The sequence below is a fragment of the Thalassophryne amazonica genome, chromosome 4 (genome assembly GCF_902500255.1).
Source record: "Thalassophryne amazonica chromosome 4, fThaAma1.1, whole genome shotgun sequence".
Classification (NCBI taxonomy): domain Eukaryota; kingdom Metazoa; phylum Chordata; class Actinopteri; order Batrachoidiformes; family Batrachoididae; genus Thalassophryne; species Thalassophryne amazonica.
Window position 1 is genome coordinate 124,958,571 of NC_047106.1, and position 22,655 is coordinate 124,981,225.

At 41.3% G+C, this 22,655-nt stretch overlaps 1 protein-coding gene across 2 annotated transcripts in view; it reads right to left on the reverse strand.

Moving 5' to 3' along the window:
• The window catches only part of treh (trehalase (brush-border membrane glycoprotein)), an 81,381-nt gene that overhangs the window by 48,993 nt on the left and 9,733 nt on the right, over positions 1–22,655 (reverse strand). For both annotated transcript variants that reach the window (XM_034168489.1, XM_034168490.1), the window contains exons 4-9: positions 15,378–15,465; positions 15,159–15,259; positions 14,928–15,020; positions 14,629–14,745; positions 6,604–6,726; positions 6,470–6,519 (exon numbers count right to left, since the gene is read on the reverse strand). In XM_034168489.1, the coding sequence (XP_034024380.1) occupies positions 6,470–6,519; positions 6,604–6,726; positions 14,629–14,745; positions 14,928–15,020; positions 15,159–15,259; positions 15,378–15,465 (572 nt within the window). The remainder of the gene's footprint in view (positions 1–6,469; positions 6,520–6,603; positions 6,727–14,628; positions 14,746–14,927; positions 15,021–15,158; positions 15,260–15,377; positions 15,466–22,655) is intronic.

The window sequence follows — 22,655 nt, forward strand, 5'->3', positions numbered from 1 at the left end:
GGAGGGCGTGACCTTAAAAGAGGAGGCGCAATCTTATCAAGTGTAGTTTTAAGCGATAAATTTAGACTATCCGCGAGGCTGTCCACTGATTTAGCATTCTCCAGATTCAAAGCTAAAATATCAGGTAGTCTGGCCTCAAGTTCAGTCATAGTTGAGGGTTTAATATGACGCTGCAGTAGTAGACAAGGTTGTTGTTCCACTAAATGTGGTAGCGTAAATGTAAACCTGATAAGTGAATGGTCAGAGACTATAGATGCGAGAGGCAAAATGTCAATATTTGTGACAGCAAAGAAGCAGATCCAGGGTATTTCCATTAATGTGTGTCGGGTCCTGAATGCATTGCTGGAATCCTAAAGCATCCACAATTTGCGTAAATGATTTGCTAAGGGGATCAGAGGGTTTATTTATATGAATGTTAAAGTCAATCAATCAATCAATCAATTTTATTTATATAGCGCCAAATCACAACAAACAGTTGCACCAAGGCGCTTTATATTGTAAGGCAAGGCCATACAATAATTACGTAAAAACCCCAACGGTCAAAACGACCCCCTGTGAGCAAGCACTTGGCGACAGTGGGAAGGAAAAACTCCCTTTTAACAGGAAGAAACCTCTAGCAAAACCAGGCTCAGGGAGGGGCAGTCTTCTGCTGGGACTGGTTGGGGCTGAGGGAGAGAACCAGGAAAAGACATGCTGTGGAGGGGAGCAGAGATCAGTCACTAATGATTAAATGCAGAGTGGTGCATACAGAGCAAAAAGAGAAAGAAACACTCAGTGCATCATGGGAACCCCCAGCAGTCTAAGTCTATAGCAGCATAACTAAGGGATGGTTCAGGGTCACCTGATCCAGCCCTAACTATAAGCTTTAGCAAAAAGGAAAGTTTTAAGCCTAATCTTAAAAGTAGAGAGGGTGTCTGTCTCCCTGATCCGAATTGGGAGCTGGTTCCACAGGAGAGGAGCCTGAAAGCTGAAGGCTCTGCCTCCCATTCTACTCTTACAAACTCTAGGAACTACAAGTAAGCCTGCAGTCTGAGAGCGAAGCGCTCTATTGGGGTGATATGGTACTATGAGGTCCCTAAGATAAGATGGGACCTGATTATTCAAAACCTTATAAGTAAGAAGAAGAATTTTAAATTCTATTCTAGAATTAACAGGAAGCCAATGAAGAGAGGCCAATATGGGTGAGATATGCTCTCTCCTTCTAGTCCCCGTTAGTACTCTAGCTGCAGCATTTTGAATTAACTGAAGGCTTTTCAGGGAACTTTTAGGACAACCTGATAATAATGAATTACAATAGTCCAGCCTAGAGGAAATAAATGCATGAATTAGTTTTTCAGCATCACTCTTGAGACAAGACCTTTCTAATTTTAGAGATATTGCGTAAATGCAAAAAAGCAGTCCTACATATTTGTTTAATATGCACTTTGAATGACATATCCTGATCAAAAATGACTCCAAGATTTCTCACAGTATTACTAGAGGTCAGGGTAATGCCATCCAGAGTAAGGATCTGGTTAGACACCATGTTTCTAAGATTTGTGGGGCCAAGTACAATAACTTCAGTTTTATCTGAGTTTAAAAGCAGGAAATTAGAGGTCATCCATGTCTTTATGTCTGTAAGACAATCCTGCAGTTTAGCTAATTGGTGTGTGTCCTCTGGCTTCATGGATAAATAAAGCTGGGTATCATCTGCGTAACAATGAAAATTTAAGCAATGTCATCTAATAATACTGCCTAAGGGAAGCATGTATAAAGTGAATAAAATTGGTCCTAGCACAGAACCTTGTGGAACTCCATAATTAACCTTAGTCTGTGAAGAAGATTCCCCATTTACATGAACAAATTGTAATCTATTAGATAAATATGATTCAAACCACCGCAGCACAGTGCCTTTAATACCTATGGCATGCTCTAATCTCTGTAATAAAATTTTATGGTCAACAGTATCAAAAGCAGCACTGAGGTCTAACAGAACAAGCACAGAGATGAGTCCACTGTCTGAGGCCATAAGAAGATCATTTGTAACCTTCACTAATGCTGTTTCTGTACTATGATGAATTCTAAAACCTGACTGAAACTCTTCAAATAGACCATTCCTCTGCAGATGATCAGTTAGCTGTTTTACAACTACCCTTTCAAGAATTTTTGAGAGAAAAGGAAGGTTGGAGATTGGCCTATAATTAGCTAAGATAGCTGGGTCAAGTGATGGCTTTTTAAGTAATGGTTTAATTACTGCCACCTTAAAAGCCTGTGGTACATAGCCAACTAATAAAGATAGATTGATCATATTTAAGATCGAAGCATTAAATAGTGGTAGGGCTTCCTTGAGCAGCCTGGTAGGAATGGGGTCTAATAGACATGTTGATGGTTGTGATGAAGTAAATAATGAAAATAACTCAGACAGAACAATCTGAGAGAAAGAGTCTAACCAAATACCGGCATCACTGAAAGCAGCCAAAGATAACGATACATCTTTGGGATGGTTATGAGTAATTTTTTCTCTAATAGTTAAAATTTTATTAGCAAAGAAAGTCATGAAGTCATTACTAGTTAAAGGAATACTCGGCTCAATAGAGCTCTGACTCTTTGTCAGCCTGGCTACAGTGCTGAAAAGAAACCTGGGGTTGTTCTTATTTTCTTCAATTAGTGATGAGTAGTAAGATGTCCTAGCCTTACGGAGGGCTTTTTTATAGAGCAACAGACTCTTTTTCCAGGCTAAGTGAAGATCTTCTAAATTAGTGAGACGCCATTTCCTCTCCAACTTACGGGTTATCTGCTTTAAGCTGCGAGTTTGTGAGTTATACCACGGAGTCAGGCACTTCTGATTTAAAGCTCTCTTTTTCAGAGGAGCTACAGCATCCAAAGTTGTCTTCAATGAGGATGTAAAACTATTGACGAGATACTCTATCTCACTTACAGAGTTTAGGTAGCTACTCTGCACTGTGTTGGTATATGGCATTAGAGAACATAAAGAAGGAATCATATCTTTAAGCCTAGTTACAGCGCTTTCTGAAAGACTTCTAGTGTAATGAAACTTATTCCCCACTGCTGGGTAGTCCATCAGACTAAATGTAAATGTTATTAAGAACTGATCAGACAGAAGGGAGTTTTCAGGGAATACTGTTAAGTCTTCAATTTCCATACCATAAGTCAGAACAAGATCTAAGATATGATTAAAGTGGTGGGCGGACTCATTTACATTTTGAGCAAAGCCAATTGAGTCTAATAATAGATTAAATGCAGTGTTGAGGCTGTCATTCTCAGCATCTGTGTGGATGTTAAAATCACCCACTATAATTATCTTATCTGAGCTAAGCACTAAGTCAGACAAAAGGTCTGAAAATTCACAGAGAAACTCACAGTAATGACCAGGTGGACGATAGATAATAACAAATAAAACTGGTTTTTGGGACTTCCAATTTGGATGGACAAGACTAAGAGTCAAGCTTTCAAATGAATTAAAGCTCTGTCTGGGTTTTTGATTAATTAATAAGCTGGAATGGAAGATTGCTGCTAATCCTCCGCCTCGGCCCGTGCTACGAGCATTCTGGCAGTTAGTGTGACTCGGGGGTGCTGACTCATTTAAACTAACATATTCATCCTGCTGTAACCAGGTTTCTGTAAGGCAGAATAAATCAATATGTTGATCAATTATTATATCATTTACTAACAGGGACTTAGAAGAGAGAGACCTAATGTTTAATAGACCACATTTAACTGTTTTAGTCTGTGGTGCAGTTGAAGGTGCTATATTATTTTTTCTTTTTGAATTTTTATGCTTAAATAGATTTTTGCTGGTTATTGGTGGTCTGGGAGCAGGCACCGTCTCTACGGGGATGGGGTAATGAGGGGATGGCAGGGGGAGAGAAGCTGCAGAGAGGTGTGTAAGACTACAACTCTGCTTCCTGGTCCCAACCCTGGATAGTCACGGTTTGGAGGATTTAAGAAAATTGGCCAGATTTCTAGAAATGAGAGCTGCTCCATCCAAAGTGGGATGGATGCCGTCTCTCCTAACAAGACCAGGTTTTCCCCAGAAGCTTTGCCAATTATCTATGAAGCCCACCTCATTTTTTTGGACACCACTCAGACAGCCAGCAATTCAAGGAGAACATGCGGCTAAACATGTCACTCCCGGTCCGATTGGGGAGGGGCCCAGAGAAAACTACAGAGTCCGACATTGTTTTTGCAAAGTTACACACCGATTCAATGTTAATTTTAGTGACCTCCGATTGGCGTAACCGGGTGTCATTACTGCCGACGTGAATTACAATCTTACCAAATTTACGCTTAGCCTTAGCCAGCAGTTTCAAATTTCCTTCAATGTCACCTGCTCTGGCCCCCGGAAGACAATTGACTATGGTTGCTGGTGTCGCTAACTTCACATTTCTCAAAACAGAGTCGCCAATAACCAGAGTTTGATCCTCGGCGGGTGTGTCGTCGAGTGGGGAAAAATGGTTAGAAATGTGAACGGGTTGGCGGTGTACACTGGGCTTCTGTTTAGAACTACGCTTCCTCCTCACAGTCACCCAGTCGGCCTGCTTTCCCGGCTGCTCGGGATCTGCCAGAGGGAAACTAACGGCGGCTAAGCTACCTTGGTCCGCACCGACTACAGGGGCCTGGCTAGCTGTAGAATTTTCCACGGTGAGGAGCCGAGTCTCCAATTCGCCCAGCCTGGCCTCCAAAGCTATGAATAAGCTACACTTATTACAAGTATCATTACTGCTAAAGGAGGCCGAGGAATAACTAAACATTTCACACCCAGAGCAGAAAAGTGCAGGAGAGACAGGAGAAGCCACCATGCTAAACCGGCTAAGAGCTAGTAGCTGCGCTAAGCTAGCGGATTCCTAAAAACACACAAAGTGAATAATGTGTAAATAATTTAGAGGTGATTCAGCAGAGGGAGTGCTTTAGTTAAGGCACGTGAAGATTACACTGTGAAACAAATCGTTAACTAGGTAACTAGATCAATCTAACCGCGCAGATTAAACAGCTAACAGATACAGCAAAACACCGCTGTGCTCCGGAAAAGGAAGTGATACAATACCGCAGTGAGAGGCAACCACCAGTAGAGGCAAACAAGAGCTGTCCTAGAGCTAAAGTCACCAATAATCAAAATGTTATCTGCACTATTTGACAAACTAGAGATGAACGCACCAAATTCATCTAAGAAGTCAGAATATGGGCCAGTCGGCCTATAAACAGTGACAAAATAACATAGCTGAGCTCCAGTTTTATGACCCTGACAGTACTTAGCATCACAGGCATAACGCAGAGTCAGATGCTCAAAGGAATTATATTTGTGACCCCCAACAGCTAATAAAGAAAACCTAGATTTGTAAATAAAAGCCACACCCCCGCCTTGCTTCACACCACGAGACACGTAACTAAATGTGTACGCTGGTGGACAGGCCTCATTCAAAGGAAGGAGAGTTGTGGGTTTGAGCCAGGTTTCACACAAACCAATCATATCTAAATGATGATCCATGATTAAATCATTAATCAACAATGATTTCGAGGACAGTGATTTGATGTTCAGCAGACCCAGGGTAAGGACCTCAGTGGGGATGACAGTCTCACTGTTCGGAACCCAGCGAAGCAAGCCCAGGTTCCGAGAGCGCCACTGGCGCACATCAATCTGGCGAAGACGTGGACGGCCAGGCCGACAGTCCTCAGAGCCGATCAGCGGCACCACACAGGCTCTAACCGGATCCACAAGGCGCCAGGGAAGCACAGATCCTGCCAGAATTCTGTGCACAGCTCGTCCGGAAGCCAAACAGCAGGCCAAAGAGAGCTTCAGCTTCACCAGACGTCCACTTCGTCTCCTGCGGCGATGACTGCGCTTTCGGCCGAAAGGCAGCGCAGGAGTACGGCACAGAAAAGCCGGCACCTCCGATAAAAATGGGGCGGAAAGTTCTGTCCACCCGCCGATAACCGCACCGCACCACGAACCGAGGGCTGGAGATCCAGCAGAGTTTGGCTATCATACACCCGCAGTGCCTCTGACTCAAAAACAGCATAAATTAAAAACAATAAAGTAACAAACAGACTGGAGAGCAGCAGACGATTTACAAGCTACAGTACGAATCCTGTGTACTCCTGGTAGTTCCAAATTTATAAGCATTCATACCATGTAAAAAGACTTCCTATGTTTTTGATTACTCTTCATATGGAACATCTGCACTAAGAAAACAAAATGTGTTGTTTTTTGTTTATGTGAAAGGAACAGAAAATTCTACTTTGACTTGTATCTAACTCATTTGTTTAACAATCCTTTAATCCAGAGTAAGACGTTGCATTTTTCTGCTGAACAGTAATTATAAAATGCAGTTTGTGCATTCCAGCATATACCACACACAGCGTTATTTTCTTTCTTTCATGTAATAAATTGACCATGGCAGGTTAATAATTCTCATGCTCATAAAAGCAATTTATTGAGCTCCTGGGTCTTTAAGTGCTCATAAACCATTACCAGCAGTCAGTCCTGCAGCCAGTTCCAGGTCATCTGTGTATGATTCAGGCCTGGAGGAGAGTAAAAGGCAGTTATGATGCTTCACAACAAACTCTACACTGGTAGGGCTCTTTTTTATTTTCTCAGACTCGTACCTGGGCTGGCCCACCTCCACGTGATACCGGTTCAAAACATGTTCAGTTCCATTTACAATGATGGCGACAGAGCGGTTCTGCATCCAAAAGCTGTACTCCTTCACCAGAGCCGGTAAAGCTTCTCTGAAACATGTTTTAAAAGACAACAGGAGGCAATGATTTAATTCAGAATTGTTCTTCCACGGTGCCTCTGGCATAGTATTTTAACAGTAAATCTGATAACAGAATGAGCCAGGTACAACAGAAAGTCTGTGCACTCACACTTCACCAAATTAGAACAAAGTTCTTCATTTACGAGAATGGAAAAAAAGGCTCCGTGGTTAATTTTAGGGATGTCCCGATCCGATCACGTGATCGGAAATCGGGCCCAATCACGTGGTTTCAGACTTGAAATCGGACGTTGATCCCGATCAGCAATCCGATATAGATTTTATCCTCATTATTTTGATCAGCGCTATTTCAAGCTCATTATTGCAGATTAATGGGCCTTTCATGCGTCGGAAGTGTCAGTGGCATCAAGAATCGGTCTAAAAAGCATTATTTTCAATGAGACATGTTGCTTTTTACAGGCGTCAAAAGCTGAGCTAAAGCGATGCTTCTGATGGGAGCGCACATTGCTGCTTGTCGGCAGGCTCACGTGGTCAAAGTTCAACCCAATCTTTTTTTTTTTTATTGAACAAAAGAAAAAACATAAGTTCAGCCCAATCCAACTTTTGACACTCTGAGCTGTGACATAGCTTCGTGCCATCCAATAGGAATGACGCATCGGGCCAAAACACGGAAGACGAGTGGCAGAAACCACTGATCTGTACACAAAAGATCGGTGCAGAAACCACTGATCTGTACAAAACAGATCAGTGCAGAAACCACTGATCTTTACAAAACAGAAACGTGTTACAGGACTGCTCATTTATAGAGCAGTTTTCTGAATAAAAATCCTTGGAAATGTTTTTTGTTGTTGTTGTTTGTTACCTCAAAATTTCTGATTACTGTTTAAAAAAAGTTTAGAACACTTGTAATTAAAATAGCTAAATCAAAAACCTTTTAGAAACCTTTCATCTGTAAATTAAAACCACCTGTTATTTCAGATTAGATAATTTTTTGTTTAAAATAAGGAACCTTGGACATTTATTTTTAGACAAATAAAATAACATGGAAATTTGTACATTTTTAAAGTCTGGTAGATTAATACTTGATTGTTCAAGCTGCCTCAAGGAGAAGTGCACTGTTTAAGTGATAAATAATAAAATAAGGTGATTAAAATGAACAATGAACAAATGCTAAATATATAATATTTATATATTTAGCATTTGTTCATTGGTCATTAAGTTTTTTAAAGTATTGGATCAGGACTTGGTATCGGCAGATAATCAAAATCACATGACTCGGAATCGGATCGGGGCCAAAAAAAACCTGATGGGGACCTTCCTAGTTAATTCATTATCAAATCAAATCAATTTTATTTATATAGCGGCCAAATCACAACAAACAGTTGCCCCAAGGCGCTTTATATTGTAAGGCAAAGCCATACAATAATTACGGAAAAACCCCAACAGTCAAAACAACCCCCTGTGAGCAAGCACTTGGCGACAGTGGAAAGGAAAAACTCCCTTTTAACAGGAAGAAACCTCCAGCAGAACCAGGCTCAGGGAGGAGCAGTCTTCTGCTGGGACTGGTTGGGGCTGAGGGGAGAGAATCAGGAAAAAGACATGCTGTGGAAGAGAGCAGCAATCAATCACTAATGATTAAATGCAGAGTGGTGCATACAGAGCAAAAAGAGAAAGAAACACTCAGTGCATCATGGGAACCCCCCAGCAGTCTAAGTCTATAGCAGCATAACTAAGGGATGGTTCAGGCTCACCTGATCCAGCCCTAACTATAAGCTTTAGCAAAAAGGAAAGTTTTAAGCCTAATCTTAAAAGTAGAAAGGGCGTCTGTCTCCCTGATCCGAATTGGGAGCTGGTTCCACAGGAGAGGAGCCTGAAAGCTGAAGGCTCTGCCTCCCATTCTACTCTTACAAACCCTAGGAACTACAAGTAAGCCCGCAGTCTGATAGCGAAGCGCTCTATTGGGGTGATATGGTACTATGAGGTCCCTAAGATAAGATGGGACCTGATTATTCAAAACCTTATAAGTAAGAAGAAGAATTTTAAATTCTATTCTAGAATTAACAGGAAGCCAACGAAGAGAGGCCAATATGGGTGAGATATGCTCTCTCCTTCTAGTCCCTGTCAGTACTCTAGCTGCAGAATTTTGAATTAACTGAAGGCTTTTCAGCAAACTTTTAGGACAACCTGATAATAATGAATTACAATAGTCCAGCCTAGAGGAAATAAATGCATGAATTAGTTTTTCAGCATCACTCTGAGACAAGACCTTTCTAATTTTAGAGATATTGCGCAAATGCAAAAAAGCAGTCCTACATATTTGTTTAACATGCGCATTGAATGACATATCCTGATCAAAAATGACTCCAAGATTTCTCACAGTATTACTAGAGGTCAGGGTAATGCCATCCAGTGTAAGGATCTGATTAGACACCATGTTTCTAAGATTTGTGGGGCCAAGTACAATAACTTCAGTTTTATCTGAATTTAAAAGCAGGAAATTAGAGGTCATCCATGTCTTTATGTCTGTAAGACAACCCTGCAGTCTAGCTAATTGGTGTGTGTCCTCTGGCCTCATGGATAGACAAAGCTGGGCATCATCTGCGCAACAATGAAAATTTAAGCAATGCCGTCTAATAATACTGCCCAAGGGAAGCATGTACAAAGTGAACAAAATTGGTCCTAGCACAGAACCCTGTGGAACTCCACAATTAACCTTAGTCTGCGAAGAAGATTCCCCATTTACATGAACAAATTGTAATCTATTAGATAAATATGATCCAAACCACCGCAGCGCAGTTCCTTTAATACCTATGGCATGCTCTAATCTCTGTAATAAAATTTTATGGTCAACAGTATCAAAAGCAGCACTGAGGTCTAACAGAACAAGCACAGAGATGAGTCCACTGTCCGAGGCCATAAGAAGATCATTTGTAACCTTCACTAATGCTGTTTCTGTACTATGATGAATTCTAAACCCTGACTGAAACTCTTCAAATAGACCATTTCTCTGCAGATGATCAGTTAGCTGTTTTACAACTACCCTTTCAAGAATTTTTGAGAGAAAAGGAAGGTTGGAGATTGGCCTATAATTATATAATTATCATTACTATGTTTATCATGTTATCCTTTGCATATTATCAGGATATTGTATGTTAACCTGTTCCAGGCAAGCATTTCAGAATAAGCTTTTGCTGTCAACTTTTGAGAATTGATTGACAAACCTTCAAAGTACTTAATTCAACTGGTAACATGCAAGTAATTTAGGTGGATCCAAATCACATTTATAACTTAAACACAAACCTACTGTAATTCATTTGGGTGTTTGCCAGTTTAAGGTTTTCTATTTTTTTATTTTATTTATTTATTTTTTTGCTGTGTAATACTAAAGTTGTGAACATTGCTAGCATGCTAACATTGCCATATAAGCCATCCTGTCCCTTTTTTTTTTTTACACCTGCCCCAATACAACTTGGAATAGAAGTCAAAGAATAAAACATTTTGCACTCAAAAATCAGTTAATATGAGCAAACTGACGTGCAGTGGTGCGAAGCTCGTTCGTGGTATACTGTATCCCAAACAGAAAGTGCCAAATTTTGAGTCCACAGTGAAACAGGAATTGTCACATGTTGAACACTTCCTGGATTGACACTTCCTTGATTTGACAATAAACAAGATCTTGTCAGGGCTGAGAAATGAGAATTGTGAAATCTGAGGAAAATTTGCAGGGGGTCTGGTGGGGCACATCCCCCTGGAGCAGGGTCCCACAAACCACATTAATTTTGTATCGAATGATATATTTTCAGCATCTACTGAAAAAAAAATCTCAAAAGAAGCACATATTTAAATGATTCTAGATTCAACTTTTCATTTGAACTGTCAACGATAATGTTGAAATAACAGAATATGATTTTCCTTTTAATTGTAAACCAAATTATGCATTAACTCAGAACAATTAAACAACATTAAATTCATGAAGACTGAAAAGTCTGTTAAAGCATTTCCAAATCCACAGCTAAAGCTTGTAGAATATTTTGAAAATCATGGTAAAATATCAATTACAGATGGAACATTCCATCTTTCACCGAATGAACATTCATTTTTTGTATAATAGCTGCTGTGGGCTTGACCTGGCTGAGTCACCCGTTTTGTTGTTTTAGAACATTTTATTATAAATATCTTATCTGGCATGGTTGTGCAGCCTGTAATATTTTGTTTTTAGGCCATTTCACACCAGAAATACAGTACTGGAAGCTAACTGATGTGATAATGTTTTCATAATTCAGAAAACTCGATCATCATGTTATCCTTTGCCAAATTGTTATGTACATGTAATATTGCCAAATAAATACATGCACATGTACTTTCTTTACAAATGCTTGTACTTAATCTGTATGTTAAACTATATTACTGAAACTGCAGTTACATTGAAAACTCTCAATCTTTCATGTTAGTATAATTTTTAATGTTTGTTTTATTTAAAGTGTCCACCACATCAAATGTATTCCTCCATCCAGAGGGACAAAGTCAAAAGATAAGTTTATAACATGAGACACTTGTTTGGTTTGTTCATATTAAAGGTGTTATGTCTAAAACTGAATCCCTCCTGATGTCAATATTTGTTAATAAGGGAGTAATATTGTCTGGAGCAGTGGTGGGCACAGATAATCAAAAATTTTGCTTCGATAACAGATAATCAGCTAACTGAAAAGTTATCTTTTATAAAGTTAAACCGATAAACCACCCAAAAATTTATGGGAAGCTACAGATAACCGATAACTTCCAGCTAATTTTGAGTTTTAACACCACAATCACTTCTGGTAGCATCAAAGCTGACTACAGACCCAAACAATGAGTCAGCACTTCTGTCTTTGTGCGCTCTGCCCACTCAAATCAACTCTCTACTCAATAAAGGCATTGCCATAAGGCGGAGGTCTTGGAAAATAAAGCAGTGCTGACTTATGCTTTAGTTTATAAATAAAATTAATACTGAGAGAATAACTCCATTAATGTCAATTCTGTCATTTGTACAAAGTTAAAATATAACATATATCTTTTAATGTTGAATAATGCACTAATTCTGAAGTTTTGTAACAAACACAGACAGATGCGAAAGGGATTATGGGTAAAATGTGCCTCCGCTAACACTGGTTGACTCATTCATTCTATGTGTACCAACACGTTAATGTGAGGTGTGTATCGTATGTTGGTATTTACAGATAAATGTGCTTTTGTAAAATATGCCATTTTTTATTTGTAAAAAAGGGCATTTTCAAAAGAAAAAGCCAAGTTGTAATTAGATAACCGTCTGATATAACCGGTGTCAAAATAAATAGAACACTACCATGATCTATTGTTACCAGGCGAATACTGCCATGAACACTACTGGCCGGTCGATGGCAGTAGAGACCGTGAAAACTTGCCAAAACAAAATTCCAGATAACCCGTGTCTGCTACATTTAAGATGCGTGGAATTTAATAAATGCTGAATTTCAGACATCTTATATATATATTACTGTGGAACAAAGACGATAGACAGTGTCTGACATAAGCAGAACTCTAAATAGCAAACAGGAATCGAGTGCAACGATTCCAACTGAAAATAATAAGAAGCAACCTGAGCTTCTTTTGGCATTTTTACATAAAACAAACACAATAACAACATCTATAAACCCAGAGAATATATTCACAAGAGTTTTAGGCACAATATACAAAGAGTTTAATGCTGTTGTCTGTGTGGAGCCAGATCAGAGCGTCTCAAATGCATTTCTTCTGTTGTGAATGTACTGACATTACACATAATGCACTGCTGAACACAGCATCTCCACACTAAAACTTTCAAAATTAGTGCATTACTGTAAAACTAAAACATATATCTGATATTTTCACTTTATAAAACTTCAGACGTGACGATAATTTAAATAACTTGTCTGAAATTAGTTTGGTTAAAACTTTAACCATAAGTTAAAACTGTATGCATCTGGATGATTTGGGTGATATTGCCAACATATCAGTATGGGGTCAAAAGAAATTATCTTTTTTCTTTTCTGTGACCAGTCCTCCTTTGTCTGCAGAGGATAGAGCGGTTTCTTCTAGAACCAGCTCTCCTTTGTTTACGGAGGATAGAACTGCGCATCTACTACAAAACATTTAATAGATAGGTACTCAACTGATTTTAGGTTTCATAAATGTTTGTAACTATTCAGCTTTGTTTACCACGTCTGCAAAAAAACATTAGCAGTCTACAAATTATCGGACCAAAACTTGTCGGAAGATAATTAGTCCGATAATGGTTTTCAAAGTTATCTGAAAAGTTAATCCGATAATGAAAACATTATCTTTGATAATTAGCGGTTAGCGGATTAGCGGAACTGTGCCCACCACTGGTCTGGAGCACAGCATAAAGTCAGATTCCATCTCTGTGTTTGTCTGATCCACACCAAGTAAACTCTGGCTTTTGGACATTGTGATTTGTCTGGAGTATGTGGAGAAGCTGGCAACATGTGTTATTGCTATTTATTTATTTATTTATTTCCCTAGAAGGTGATTCTCTGAAAATTGCTGGACGTCCAAAAAATGGTGGAGCCCGAGAATGTTTCAAAGTGAAAATTAAAAACTCTCGACTGAAGACTGCAGGACAGAGGATATCTTCCAACCATTTTCTAAATCTGTCTTCCAGTTCAGCGTCGTGTGGTGCTGGAGCCTATCCCAGTGGCCAGTTTTTAATATTAAAATATTTTTTTTCAGCTCTTTCATGCCAACCACATGGTATGCATCATATTTTAAATCAGTTGGTCTGACCTGTACAGGGTACAAGGTGTGCAGTGGTGGTGGTGTCAATCTCTTTTTTTTTTTTCTTTCACATTTCTTTCAACATCTATTTATAGGCATTAAATAAACATTCACATTTAGACCAGTTTTCAACTGGGTTTTCATTACCAGCTTTTAGATGATAAATATGGACGTGCTCGTGAGTTAATTTTCAAAATTATGAGTTGCAGCCAATTCATAAAATCCTCCGGGATGTCTACCGGGAGCATCCCGATCTTCCTGGTAGGTTGCCTGGGGATACCCAAATGTTGCGATCTTGGGAGTGCCTTATTTAAGGTTTTCCTTCAAACCAATGACTTCAGCAGGTGAGTTTGCTGATGAGCTTCTCCCCTGAACATAAACACCTGAACATCAATGAAATCACCTGCTGAGGTGATTGGTTGCAAGGAAAACCTGCATTGTCTTGGCCCTTCATGGCACATGATTACCCACCCCTGGTCTATGGGCACAACCTAAAACTTACCAGTTAATAAGCACAGTCACCTTGTAACCTACTAACCTGGTTTATACATGCATTAGTAAGTCCCTTCAGCTGCTTCCTTGTTTTCACTCGGGTCGCCACAGCAGATACAAGGTGGATCTGGATGTTGATTTGGCACAATCATGCCAGATGCCCTTCCTGATGCAACTCCACGTTACATGGAGAAATGTGTCAGGGGTAGGGTTTGAACCAGGAACCTACCGCACTGAAACCAAGTGCACTAACCACCTGAGATTTTTTGTACTTCTTTGATTTTGAATAAAAAGAGCTGCAGAATGTCCTTTTCTCTATTTGAATTTGATTTTTATATTACTTTTCAACTGTTCTAAACAGTCATTATTTCACACCTTCTTTAATATTTTCCACAAATAATGGAACACCTGATTTTCCATTTGCCACACTCCACCGACATGTGAATGCAGCATTAGGAGATCAGTATTAAACGCAACAATTAAGGAGTTGCATTCAAATGAAGCTTGTTGGAAAAGACTAAGTTCTGGAGCAAATGTGTGAAATGTGGTAGTGATGATTATATGCCAGTTTTATTCTGGCAACAGATGAATGAAAATGTATCTAGCAGGACGTCTGTGCAGGCCTAAATATCACCTGAGGAACACTTTATCCTTGGTTGCTTGGTAATAGCGCTCCACCATGAGAGTGAGGAATGGAGGCTGGCTGCGCCTTTCATAGTAAATCCGCCCACCATTTGGAATGAAGCCATATCTGCAGAAGAGTGATATAAAAGTCTTTTATTCTACAAATCTCAAAATCCTCCCCGAGAGCTCTGTTTGTGACGTGCATGCTGTGGGTTGCTAAATGAGTTAATATTCAGAAAGCGCCTGCAGAACTACCTGCAGTGCGATAAAAAAAAGTCTAACAAAGAAGAAACATGCTGTAAGCTGTACCTGTCGACAAGGTAGAGGAAGTTTTGGATCATCCCGTAGGCTGTTTCTGTCATCTCTGACAACAGGAGCCCGTTGATGACCCAGTAGGAGTCCCTGTTGGACACAGAGCAACGTTACACACTGTGGCACCAGGTGGGGTCTGAGCTCGGACCCCTCGCGGATGGTTCTGGCTGTGATTTCATGACCTCTGAGACTATTTCTGCACTCAGACAGGCAGCAGTACACACTCACCAGTAGTAGAGCTCCCTGAAGCGTCCTCCCGGCACTATAACTGGATGTGGGGTGTATATCTGTGAGTACAGCTCTGGGTGATCTTTAACCCTGGCACGGATCTGGACGAGAAATCAGTTTTGCATTGTTTTTTGTTTTTACTGAGCATAGATAGATCTTTGCAACAGGAATGCTTTAAAACAGCAACAACAATCTTAAGACTTCAAATTTCATCATTACCTTTCTGCCGAGAGACTTCCACAGACCGTGTACTTCTTCAGCCCATTTGCGCAATTTTTGGTCTGTTATTTTTCCAAGAAACTTTGGCCTGTGTATGAAAATTAATTTGCATCAGCAAAGGAAGACACATCGCAAACTAAAAGTCAGCCAAAACATATTTACCTCCATAGAAGCTTCTATTTTAAATTATATTTCTTTTTTTTTTTCTTTTTTTTTTACGTGGATTTAATTGCATTTAAAGTACTCAACATCTGTGACACACTGGCGTCCTGTCCTGGGTGTACCCCGCATCACGCTCTATGACCACTGGGATAGGCTCCAGCCCCCCGCAACCCTTAACTGGACTAAGCGGTTGAAGATGAGCAAGTGAGTGAGTGCGTGAGTGAGTGGGAGAATGTGAGTGAGTACTCAACATTAAAGTGTTATCAATAATTAAACATTAAATTACAGCAAAAGCAATCTGCTCTTGTAATACGAGGTCTGTGAGAAAAGTAACGTCTGTTTCGGAGTGCCAGGGGACAAATTGGGACATGCCTATCTCGGCTTTCAGTGCTTACCAGTCAAGTGAGTATAAGAGAAATTGTGGAGAGCTGGGCATGTCCCAACTTGTCCTCTGGCACTCCGAAACGGAGGTGTTCTTTGTCTCGCTCCATCAGCGAATCGGTCGTGATGCGCGAAGCCTCCGAGCGGCTTTCCATGACAAAATCTCTTGTTAAAAGTGAAATCTGCCGGGAAATGGCTGATGTCCAGCTCTTATGATAACCAGAGAAATTGCACACAACGGTCCCGGCTCCACACAGCCATCCATTTAGAAATGATGTGGTGGTTTCTGCCTCTCGATGGCGGCTCGGAGTGCGCCGCGCGTCATCGTGCGCCGTCCTTAAAGCTGTAGTAACACTCCTTATTCTCTGTGAAGCCCATAAAATTTTCACCGAAAGCCAGATAAATGGTTTCCAGCTGCCTGTCTCTAACAGTTTCTGAAAAAATTCTGATGGAAAAAAAGCCCAAATCATTCCGCCATTTCCTCGCAATGAAACGACGACGAGAGGGGTGGACCACTGCTCACTCAAAGCCTGCCCACAGGCGAATGACGCAACCGTCGTGTGACTATCCGAGACATTGCGGACGAGGTGGACATCAGCACTTTCAAATTCAGCCGAAGGCTTTGGCATGAAGCTGCTGATGGCGGAGCAAAAGCAACTCCATGTTGAAGTCTCACAGGACATGCTGTGACATGCCCACCTCTTCCACCATTCGGAGGATTCAGATGGCTTTCGGTGGCTTTTCAGTCGTGTGACTATCCGAGAAATTGTGGAAGAGGTGGGCATCATTTTTCGGAGTCCAGCATGTCCTGTGAGACTTCAACACGAAGGTGCTTTTGCTCCGCCGTCAGCAGAGACATGAATTTCACCACCACTCTTTTCATGGCCAAATCTTCTGTCACAATGGAATGTGCCAAAAAGTGCTGATGTCCACCTCTTCCGCAATTTCTCGGATAGCCACACGACGGTCCCACATCACCACAGCGTTCACTTTGGAAATGATCTGGTAATTTCAGCATGTTGATGGCCAACCGGAGCGTGGCTCGCTCTCCACCGTTGTGCGGACGTCTTTAAACCGGTTGTACCACTCCTTAATCTGTGTGATGCCCATAGGATCGTCACCAAAAGCCATCTCAATCTTCCGAATGGTTTCCACCTGGCTGTCGCCCAGTTTCTGGCAAAATGTGATGCAGTAGCGCTGCTCCAGTCGTTCCGGCATTTTCCTTGCAATGAAAATCCGACGAGAGACTACACCCGTCCTCACACAAAGGCTGCTTACAAGCAAATGACACAATCAACAGGCGTGAAAAAATTCACGAATGTGCACGAAGGTTCAAGGTTGGCTCATGCAAGCACACGTGATTCAAATCCATCAGGTTTTTGCAAAAAATAAAAAGGTCGGATACTTTTCTAACAGACCTCGTAAGTGGTTGGGTGAAGCCATTTATTGTCAAACAACTGTGTTTACTTTTTAAATCATAATGACAACAGAAAGTACCCAAGTGACCTTGATCAAAAGTTTACATACCCCTGTTCTTAGGGACCCTTCACACATAGTGCGAATATGTACAATTCAGGGCGACACCCGTCGGAGCAGCTTGTATGAGCGCACCAAGAAACATCGTGTCGACGGGCAGGCGTGCACGATGCCGGTGCGATGGTTCGTGCATGCGGGAACACAGTGCCACCAGCTGCACAATGTGGTTACAAATCGTGCAGCTGCTGTGAAGAAAAAATAAATAAAAAATTGATACATGCTGCGACGGTTTTGTGCAGGCGGGAACACAACAGCTTTACACAGCAGCTGCACAATGTGGTTACACATCGCACAGCTGTTGTGAAAAAATAAATAAATAAAAAATAAAAATTATATGCCACCCAAGGGAATCAAACCCACACCAAAAGCTCTGAATGCTAATCAGAATTTTACCACTGAGCTACGATCACTATCCTGTGACGGCTGCGGGAAACTGCCTCATATCAAGAAGGACATGGACATATTTAATAAAAAAATAAAACCACACACCATATAAAAATAATGCATTTTATTGAATCCCTCTTATCAAGCAGGCAATACAAATATGATCCATCTCAGATGTACAGTCATGAAATGACATGAATGATGAAGCAGTTCACTCTTCTCATGTCCAAATCTACAGGTCCGGTGTGTCCAGACGCCACGGGCGCGTGTGCGTTCTGCACAACACGTGTGTTTTGTGGACGCCGAGCCACAGGACTGACACCGCATCATGTTGAACAGAGCTCACATGGGTGGTGTGACAGTCAGATCGCCTGCTCCGTGTTCTGATCTGATGATCTGTTTCAACCTGGGAGCAGCCTGTCAGTGTCGGCGCCGTGTGCACACTCAGTCGCTGCAGCCCATCGCCACAACAATATATGCTTTTATTTATGTCCACGTAAGGACAGCAAGCAGACACACATGCGTCACAGTGGGCAGTTGTTAGTTCATGTCTGTCCAAACACAATACAGGTTGTCCAGCCTGGATGTCCAGCTCCACAGATCTCCACAGCTGCTTCTGTTGGTGGCCACGCCTCCTGTCAGTTCAGCCCACACACCAACATGTCAATGTGTGTTTGCAAAGCCACACTCGTGGGGCACTGAGACAGATTTCACTGTGAGTATGACAGTGATTGTCTGCTGACTGTTTTCGTGATGATAGTGCGAATGGCCACGCATTTTCAAAGTGCCATGCGAGCGATGTAAGATGTTCGTGAGTGTCACCTGGAATTTGGCCGACACCTGCCGCAAGAGGGGTCGATGAGCTCTTACAGGACACACTTTGTCTTTCAGCTGCTGGTATGAGCAAATAGTTGTTGCAACAGGTGTACGAGTCAGCTGTGATTTTACACATTTTGCACACAATTCCTGCTTCATGCGGCACTTTATGCGCAAATCGACCAAATTCGCACTATGTGTGAAGGGACCCTTAATACCATGTATTGCCCCCTTTAACATCAATGACAGCTTGGAGTCTTTTGTGGTAGTTGTGGACGAGGCTCTCTGATGGCGAAGCTGCCACTGAATATGTTTCGGACTTTATTTACATCAATTACAAAGAAATACAAATCGTATGGCACTCTGTGGTAAATCTGTGTGGAGTAGACAGTTCTCAAAACCTGAGTGGCTATGCAAGAAGTAGAAGAGTGAGGAAAGACACCAAGACACCCAGACAACCCAGAAAAAGTTACAGGCTTCTGTGGCTGTAATTAAAGAAACTGTGTACAGTGCAAATTTTGCATTTTGTATCACCAGTTATACAGCTTCATGATGAAGTGGTACAGAGGAGGATTTTCTGAAAAAGAAGACCTGAAAGTTCAGCTACAAATAGCCAGAAGATACATCTGAGATTTAAATCAAGATTTGATTTGTTTTGGTGAAAGAATATTCTTCTCCACTCCACTATGAAGCTAAGAGTGGTGATGCAAAATGCAAAAACCCTTCATCTTCTTGGGGGGGGGCTTCAAATCCCTAGACCCAATCCACCAGGGAACCCCTCGACCCCTACCATTTTAAGCATTTTTTTAATTGCCTCTCACATGCCTGGAAGCTCCTCACCACCTCACCATGTCATTTAGAGGTCTTTCAGACTTTTTAGCTAAAACCCTGTCCCCATCCTGTCTATGGCTGATGCTGAGACCCTGATTCATGTAATTGTCTCTTCTAGATTGGACTACTGCAATGTTCTATTTTCTGGTTTACCGCAGTCCAGCATTAGGGCTCTCCAATTGGTTCAAAATTCTGCTGCCAGACTTTTGATAGGAAATAGAAAGTTTGACCACATTACACTCATTTTGGCATCTCTTCACTGGCTTCTTGTCTCAATGAGATCAGATTTTAAGGTTCTACTACTAGTCTATAAAATTCTTCATGGACTGGCACCTCCCTACCTAGCTGACCTAATTAAACCTTACGTACCGGCCCAGCCTTTGCGTTCTCAAGCTGCAGGACTACTTTGTGTCCCTAGGATGAATAAAAAGTCTGCGGGTCACAGAGGTTTTGCTTATCATGCCCCTGTTCTGTGGAATGATCTCCCTGCATCAATAAAACAGTCAGATTCTCTAGGGACTTTCAAGTTCAGACTTGAGACGCACTTATTTTCCCTTTCATATGGCTAGCCTACTGGCAGAGTATGTTTCTATGCTTTGTACCCTTTTAAATTCATTTTATTAGTAAACGGAGCATGCCGCGGCCTCAATTTTATCTAAATTCTGGGTCTTTTAGTGAAGCTTAGGGCTAGTGGCTGGCAATCACCTTAGTGTTTTTCTTGTTACTTAATGCTGACAAATGACAAATGCTGGGGTTTTTTCCCCTCTCTGTTTGAGGTGTAGCTCCATCCAGAAATGGGTGTGGTTTGTGTTTCTGCAACCCTCCTGTCCTGTGCACTGGCAACATTTCCTGTATATTCGTTTTATGAATTAGTTTGTAAATTGTGTCGCCAGCATGGCCCAAACAGAGGGTCCCCCCTTTCAGTCTGGTTTGCTTGAGGTTTCTTCCGCAAATCATCAGAGAGAGTTTTCCTTACCACTGCCACCTGTGTGCTTGCTCTTGGGGTTGGTAAGGTTAGACCTTACTTGTGTGAAGTGCTTTGAGGCAATTTTGTTGTGTTTTAGCGCTATATACAAAATGAAATAAACTGAAATTGAATTTTTGATCAGTTTTGATGATGTCGCAGATGACAGGCGACAGAAATCTGAGTGGCGAGTTAAGTAGCTAATTTCAGTCAAACAAACCCTTATTGAAAAGGCCTTTACAGCAGCCAGACTGCATCCAAAGTGCTTTACAGTAAAAGCAAAGATTCACAAAAATAAAACACACATTCAAAAAGTTAAAAAGCACATAAAAAAAACAAGACATGTCACAGCACCACTAAGTATTAAAAGCCAGTTTAATTTTTTTGTTTTTTTGTTTTTGCTTAAACTTAAATTGTTTGGACAGTATGCATTACTTACTTTGAAATCCGAAACGCATTTTCGGTCATTTCGCACATCCGGGTAGCCCGTCTGTAAGGTTTTAGCAACGTGCTTAGCAACACCAGCAACAGCAAACCGGAAGTGATGTCGCTGCAACTGGGTCCTCGTGGCAGACGAGGCGGATACTGATCTGACGCAACAGCAAACCAGAAGTGACGTTGCCGCAACCGGGTCCTCATCATGGATGAAATGGATGACATGGCACATGTCAACATTCAAAATGGCAGCGCCCATGGTTCTTGGGGTCCTCATAGCAGATGATGAGGATAGCCCAGTTGGATTTTTATTTTTTTGTCATCACCAAACATCAAATGAATATGCTGCCTGTGATTTAAAGAATATCCCAGATTCTCAATCAATTTTGATGTTGTCACAGACGACAGAAATCTGAGTGGTCTTCGGCCTCACTCGATGTTCGATATAAGGTCCCACAGTTGACAGTGCATGTTGGAGCACAAACTAAGCATGAAGTCAAAGGAATTGTCTGTAGACCTCCGAAACAGGATTGTCTCAAGGCAAAATCTGGGGAAGGGTACAGAAACATTTTTGCTGCTTTGAAGGTCCCAATGAGCACAGTGGCCTTCATCATCTGTAAATGGACGAAGTTCGGATCCACCAGGACTCTTCCTGGAGCTGGCCACCCGTCTAAACTGAGCGAATAGGGGAGAAGGGCCTTAGTCAGGGAGGTGACCAAAAACCCGACGGTCACTCTGTCAGAGCTCTCTGTGGAGAGAGGAGAACCTTCCAGAAGGACAACCATCTCTTTAGCAATCCACCAATCAGACCTGTATGGTAGAGTGGCCAGACAGTAGCCACTCCTTAGTAAAAGGCACATGGCAGCCCACTTGGAGTTTGCCAAAAGGCACCTGAAGGACTCTCAGACTATGAGAAACTCATGAGAAAATTCTCTGGTCTGATAAAACAAAGATTAAACCTTTGGCATAAATCTTTGGCGTGAATGCCAGGTGTCATGTTTGGAGGAAACCAAGCACCATCCCTACGGTGAAGCATGGTGATGGCAGCAGTGGTACTGATGCACAAGTCATGGTTTTTTCAACACCTGCGCCCACCCATCATGACAACCAAACCACACTGCCTGACCACAACAATATGCAACAATTAACAACCAAAATCTGACCTGACACAGGAAAAAACTCAATAAACAGACATTTCTGTATCGGTTACCCTTATATGCTGCATTCACATGTTGGCTGTAAGCATTAGACTGTAAATCAGGTGTTACTGGATCTTTAATGAGGAGGAAAGAAGGACAATGAGAGAAGGATTATTTAAGCACAGAATCACCTGCATTAATCGGGTAAAAATGAATAATTTGTGTGATATTACAGAGCAGAATTAATGTATACCCTCACAAAATGTTAACTTTTGAAGGTATCACCCCAGCCAGGGATTCCTGTTTTAATTATAACTGTGCAAAACACTAAAACTCTGATGTATCTTTCAATTAAGTGAACTATTGCCCATGTCATTAGCAATGGAAAATGGCAGTGCCTAATGTCCTCGACTACAGAATGGCACTTTTTCTATCACCAGTTTGAACTAAGCATAAATGCAGGCAGCAGCACAGAGCACCCCCTGTGGCGCATGCGTGTGTGAGAGGCAGAGGGGAAGAGAACATGGAAGTAATTACATCTTAGCCTGTTGGTTGCCATTTAGAGAGCTTGCAATATATCTTTAAATTATTAATTAATTTGTGAAAACTCTACTTTGCCACTTTTTGACT